We start from the raw sequence: 6716 nt of genomic DNA on the forward strand, positions 1-6716 counted from the left end.
TACATGCCCTTCAGTTAGGGGCATCCATCAATCTTCAGAGCCCATCTATCTCTATCTAGAGGAGAGGGGCTACACAGATAGTACATGTACTGATCGATAACAATAATACCTTGTCCATGAATATATTAGGACCTAGTGTGATAATTGCTGATAAGTATATAATTGCCGGCAAACTATATACTGTTAATATTAACTAATGATGAACAAAGCAGTAGCCTATCTATCTAGCTCTATATGTCTGATGCTGATGGGTACCAAACTCAACTCAACAACAATCCATCTATCTCTACACTCTACACCAACCTCTTTCCTCTTACTACTTATCATCACATCACCTGCGCGCCAAACAAAGTCAACAACAACAACAACAACAACAACAACAACAACAACAACAAACCCCATCCATCTCATATATCAGTCGGTCTCTGGTTAATCATCTTCTAACAAGAAATATCAGTCTCTGCTTGCTTAAACACAACACTTTATTTTACAAGCACCACACTCACACTAGTTAGCAAGATGGAATTAACCAGCACCACTGCTCACCCATACACACATGTTCATTACTCCATTGCCTAGCTACTAATTAAGTAATACCACTCCACTTACATGGATCAGAGTAAGTAGAAAGTATTCACCACACCCTTTTCGTCATCATCATCGATCCAAGTCATCATCAACTTCTTACTTAGCTACCATACTAAGTTTTTCGCCATCATCATCATCATCAGCAGCAGCATACTACGCAGCTTGTTTAGTTAATTTACCCCTGCTGAGAAACAGGGCCTCCTCCACCAAGCATGCTGACCTTCGCCTGACCAAGTGGCTCAGTTGCCGCGCAACCTATCTTCTGAAATATTTTTTTCCGCAGCAAGAAAAACTGATGTTATTATAGGTTCTGAATTCATAACAGGTGCACGGGGCATTCTTCGCAAATTGCAACAAGCAAAGGTTGTGCACCAAGTAGAAGTAATTCCCAACCAGAGGTTATTCACAAGCAAGCATATACATAAAGCGGTATGATACAGCAGACCTTTTCAATTACCAACAGTTAGTTTGCTCTTGATTTGCTGATCCATTACCAACAGTCAGTTTGCTCTTTATTGTCAGGTGAGGTCATTTTCATTTCAATGGAACTCTTGGTTGCAGATGTATTATTGCTCTAGTGCTAGTACTAATCACCAGCAGCAACAGTAGAGTACTTGGGCATCATAAACATGAGAAGTGTAGTGTTGAGATGATTAGTAGCAGAGCATGTAGTGTCTATTGTGCTATTGTGTTGTGTACCAACATTGTGCATCATTGTGTACCAATCAGCATCATATGTTGGTGAATCCATAAACATCAGAACCAACATTGTGCATCACAACTGTACTGAACAACATCACAAGTTGAGAACTGTAGTGTTGAGATGATATGTATATGTTGCAGATGTAGTATAGGAGGTGTCAATCCATAAACATGAGAACCAAGCAACATATGTTGGTCATGATGTTTCTATATGATGTATTACGGTCGACACAGATGAGATGTCGGCCTCACTTGCAGAAAACAGAGCTTTTTTCCTCTCTGGAACTGAATACAGTTGCAGAAAGCAGAGTAGGTCTAAGAAAAACCTGAGCCTGAGCAGCATTGCCAGCGACTCCGCCGGAAGCAGGAGCAGGAGCAGCAGCATCTGAACCTGCAGCAACGTCAGGAAGAGAGCAGGGCGTGGTGGTTGGCTGCAGTTGATCACCTCCTCCTTCCACCTGCAGGCCAAGGCCATTGCCGGCGGGACTAGCAAGAAGCAGCACATCCTCCCTCTCGCTCTCGCTGTGGCAGTAGTTTTCTGGGCTGATGGGCATGTTGAGACCGTCGGCATCATCGGAAGCATCACCGTCCGGCACGGCAGGGCCGGATTCTTGTAATTCTTGGCCTCCCTTATTATTCCCAGGATGGGTACTAGTAAAAAGCGGTGGCAGATTGAAGTGCTGGGACATGAAGAAATGTGCAGGGGGAGCAGGAGGATTTGGGAGGAGAAGAAGAGGCGACTCTGCTGTTTTGTGGGCGGCGTGGAGGAGGGGCGAGACTTGGATTGGTCCCGGCGCGGCGGCGTAGGTGGAGGCCGTGAGCGACACCACCTCCCAGTCGCCGCCGCCGCCGCTGTCCGCCATTTTCTTTCTTTCTTTCTCCTTCTTCTTCCTGCAGTCAGATTATACACAAGAGGACTAGTACATGGAATCCATGGATGGATCCATGAGCGAGCACAAGAAACAAGAGCCACGACAAAGATGTCTTACCTGCGCGGGGTGAAGAACGGAGAGTCGTCGCCGGCGAGAGGAGAGGAGAGGAGAGAAGCGATCCGAGGATGGCTTGGCATTGAAGCAAAGCAGAGGAGAAGAAGAAGAAGAGGATGGATGGATAGGGACGGACGGTTTGCTTCCTTGCTTCCTTGCGTGGCGTGGGTGGGCATTTGATTGAAACAAACAAATCCCAAACTTATTACACACACCAACCTCCCACAGATATCATGGGTGGATATTTTCACCATCAAGTTAATTAATCACGCAATATCCCACCTAGAGGCTGCCGGGTGGGGCCGGAACCAGTACTCATTCAAACAACCTTGAGGCAAGTCATCCAACCCTTTAGGCCTTGTACAATCGAAGGTGCTTAGGAGAGATGCTTAGAGAAATAAACCAGGCTTTCCTTAAGCACCGATGCTTATTTGTACAGAATAGACGCTTAACTAAGCGTCTCTCTTGTAGAAATAGACACCGGTGCTTCAGAAAAACTCGGTTTATTTTTCTAAACTTCTCTCTAAGCACCTCCCATTGTACAAGGCCTTATAAAGTGGGGGAAACCATCCAATCCTCCCGGCAGTCACAACAGTTGTGCTCGATGTTCAGTTTGGCGCTATAACCATGCAAATATGGAATTGCGGTCGCTTAACTTGACTCCATCGTGCACATACAGTGACAAATGTGTATGCGGGCGGAGCCATCTAGACCTGGAGCAGTATTTGGTTTCGCATCCACGTGTATGGCTGAACCTATCGGTGTGTGATGGCGCTGGCCGACGCATTTTTGCACAAAACCCCATCATATTTTTAAATTTGCACGAAAGAAAAAAACCACACTAGCCAGTCTAGCCACTAAACCCATTACGTTTTCTTAGGGGGTTGCACCCATTACGTTCGGATTTCAATTTGTTTTCTTTTTTGCGAAAAGGATTTCAATTTGTTTTAGGGAAGCCAAGACTTTATTATTACTCAAAGATCACAGAGTTTGAAATACAAGAAAGATCATTTTTTTTGTTCTGATGTCAACCGGGGATAACAATCCTGCATGTATTCAATCTGAGTTTCATCTTGATGATACGCACAAGAAAATATCTTTCTTTTCAACTCTCCCGAGCATACTTGTACGGCAGCACCGAAAACATATATAGAAGGATCCATTAATTCATGGCCACGGCAACAGGAACAAACCACCGTCCTTCATCAATCATCATCGGCTAGTCTAGTAGTCGTCGTCGCCGCCGTAGTCGTCGTACCCACCGCCGCGGTACATGTCCTCCTCCACGCGCTCCGTCACGCGGTCCTCGATCTTGTTCTCCACGTAGCTCGCCCCGCCCGCCAGCGCCAGCCCGCCCAGCACGCCCGCCGCCGCGCCCACCGCCAGCCCGCCCGCCATCCCCATCCCCTTCTTCTTCGTCTTCCCGCCGCTCTGGTCCAGGCCCACCCCCGTCGTGCCACCGTACCCTGCCCCCTGACCCGCGCCGTAAGCAGAAGCAGAGGAGCCGTACCCGCCCGCTCCCTGAGTCTGCTGCGCGGCGGCGCCGTATGCCGGCTGAACAGAGGAGCCGTACCCGCCTGCTCCCTGGGTCGGCGGTGCTGCGCCGTATGGAGGTGGAGCAGAGCCGTACGGTGCTGCTGCATGGGGAGGCGGCGCGGCGGAGCCGTAGCCCGGGTACCCCGACGGAGGCGCTGCCGCAGCGTACGCTCCGTAGCCTCCAGCCCCCGCCGCGGCGCCGTACCCACCACCGTAGGCATCACGGGAGGAGCCGTACCCCGCGGGCGCCGGGTAGCCACCAGGGTTGTTGTCGTAGTACCTGGCCGGCTCCTTGACGGCGACGCGGACGTCAAGCTTCCCCTGGGGCCGCCCGGAGGGCCGCTTGAGCTTGAGATTCCTCGACGCCTTGCCCCCGACGTCGCGGAGAGGCAGCCGTGCCGAGCCGACGAGCGGCTTGACCCCCTCGGCGGCGTTGGCGTGGACGACGTCGATGTAGAGGACCGCGTCCTCCAGGCGGCTGGCGGGCGGGAGCGGGACGACGACCTTCTCGTCCCAGGCGGGGTTGTCGCCGTTGTCGAGGTCGACGCGGGTGGAGCAGCGCGCGCCGGCGTCGATCCAGAGCACGGCGTAGGGCTTGAGGTCGCCGTTGCGCCAGTTGACGTTCTTGAGGTCCCGCGCGGAGCCGACGGTGATCTCCACCTCGTACCGCGAGCCCATCTTGGCCTTGGTGGTGGTGGTTGGTTGTACTCCGGCGAGGCGGCGATGGAGGCCGGTGATGATGATGTGGTTGCTACGGTGGTGGATGGGATGGAAGCCGGTGGACGGTGGCGACGGCATAAATAGGCGAGAGTGCGCTGGGGATGGTGCGGTGCAGCCCGTCATGTTTGGCTGGAAAGTGGGCCCGGCGTCTTTGGTTTGGTAGAAACGGAGGGAGTAGGTGAGGATGCATGCATGCGGTCTTATTTTCTTCTTTGTATTTTTCTTGGGACGGCGACGACGGAGGGAGTACATGTACGTACTACATTGTCATGACACATATTGGCATATCCTATCTCTAATCTTTGGACTATCTAGAAGAAATATTATTACTTAGCATCCAAGGGATTGCAAGAGATTTAATTAGGAGGTGGCATGCACAAATTATTAAGGAGTAGAGTGAATTAGTAGCTACCCGATTTGGATCCTCCAAATTAACACTCAACACACAAAGTATCTTTGTTTCCAAAATTATTATTACTTAAGCTCCAAGGGATGGCGCAAGATTTAATTAGGATATATGCCAATAATAATAATCTTGTGTGATCCCTTCGAGCCTAAGTAATAATAAATTTAGTTAGGATGTATGCCAATAATAATAATCTTGTCCCTTCGAGACAAGATTTAATTAGGATAAATATTTTTAATGTATATGAAAACTGTACAACATGTATGAAAAAAGTAGACATCCAAATATACATATAAAAGAAATGTGAACCATGTATTATTGTATTTACAAAATATTAAATGTGTATCAGAAAATGCTCCAGATGTATTAAAAAATGTAGAGGACGTTGAAAAAATTGAACAGAGAAAAATAATTTTTATAGGTTGGTCATGATTAAAAGAATGTTAATCAAGGATTTATTGAATTTTAAATATCTATAAAAATGTTCCAATGAATAGGAAAAATGTACACCATGTACTATAAACAATGAACATAAAACATAAAATTTAGAAAATGTTCATCATGTATCCTGGACATAAAACAAAGAAAACCAGTGAAAATATCTATCCTGGACTAGCCGCTTCACATGGAGGGCTCACCTATCTAAGCACTACACACAACAGAGGCCCATTAGGCGAAATTTGCGCTCTCTCTCTATATATTAATGCCTTTATTGTTTTTCTCAAAAACTTTATTTCCACATTGCAAAAAAGGGGAAAAAGTGTGCATATAAAATTTACATGTATAATATGTAAGTATGACATTTCATAGCAGTATTTTTTTTAATGTGGCATAAATGACAAATACGTATATAAATTGGCCTTTTTCTAGGACAGAAATTCGGGTTTTACCGATCACCATATTATTTAATGAAAGTTTACAAGTATGTACTGAACATGTATACAATTTCAAAGAAAAATATTTGAATTTGTTTGAAAGTTTAAATATCATATTCGATTGTTAAAATACCGGGCTCCATGGAGTTTCGGAGCCAAAAATCCGCACTCCTACTATTTTTCTTTTGAGGCCTACTAGTGAGTTGCCCGTGAGATGTGAGAGATATCATTACAACACAATATTGACACCACATGACATTTACTTATACAAAGGGAGTGTTAGATACAATTACGCCCTGACTGGTAGTTCAACTAATTGAAAAAAAAATGTAAATCATACCAGCATAGCGCTCCAATATGTGGACATAACATATTACATGCATGTGTGAACCTTGAGAACATTTTTTTGGGTGTTGTGTTCCTCCACAAAGATGCATGCAATTTAAGAAGTGGCAGGTCAGAAGTTTCTTTTGTGAGAAAAAAACATAAGGTAATCCGGTAATTGGCAACACTGTTATTTATTCAAGAGAAGAAAAATATTGGAGCAAGAGCTGCATGGAAGATTCTATAATAGAGAAGTGTGTGAAGAGATATGGCAAATGATACATATTGGCTGATCGATCCCGCGCGGTTAGATTGGCCGAGATTGTGAATGGTGTATTAAGCCTTTGTTTAACTTAAAGGGTGTATTAAGCTTAGTATTGGAAACCCTTGCAAATATCGCTAAGAAAAACCATACAAATAATTGAAATATAACCAAAATGGCTGCAGCCGTCTATTAATGTTAATCATTCAAATAACAAATCCAGGGTATCTCTCTCTTTCTCTCTGCATGTATATATATGCATGAGCGTACGTGCAAGTTGTAAACACTAGAATAATGGAAGCACTCACACACACACA

At 45.9% G+C, this 6716-nt stretch overlaps 2 protein-coding genes across 2 annotated transcripts; both read right to left on the reverse strand.

Annotated features, from left to right (window-relative positions):
* Nucleotides 1–387: 387 nt before the first annotated feature.
* LOC123087433 (uncharacterized) lies at nucleotides 388–2473 on the reverse strand. The gene is made up of 3 exons (XM_044509437.1): nucleotides 2280–2473; nucleotides 1617–2181; nucleotides 388–850 (listed from the first exon to the last, which is right to left on the reverse strand). Exons 1-3 carry the CDS (start codon nucleotides 2450–2452, stop codon nucleotides 764–766), a joined length of 825 nt encoding a protein of 274 aa, XP_044365372.1. The 5' UTR covers nucleotides 2453–2473; the 3' UTR covers nucleotides 388–763.
* Nucleotides 2474–3311: 838 nt separating this feature from the next.
* On the reverse strand, nucleotides 3312–4691 carry LOC123087434 (elastin). The gene has a single exon (XM_044509439.1). It carries the CDS (start codon nucleotides 4653–4655, stop codon nucleotides 3501–3503), a length of 1155 nt encoding a protein of 384 aa, XP_044365374.1. The 5' UTR covers nucleotides 4656–4691; the 3' UTR covers nucleotides 3312–3500.
* Nucleotides 4692–6716: the final 2025 nt, after the last annotated feature.

This window comes from Triticum aestivum, chromosome 4A (assembly GCF_018294505.1).
Source record: "Triticum aestivum cultivar Chinese Spring chromosome 4A, IWGSC CS RefSeq v2.1, whole genome shotgun sequence".
Classification (NCBI taxonomy): domain Eukaryota; kingdom Viridiplantae; phylum Streptophyta; class Magnoliopsida; order Poales; family Poaceae; genus Triticum; species Triticum aestivum.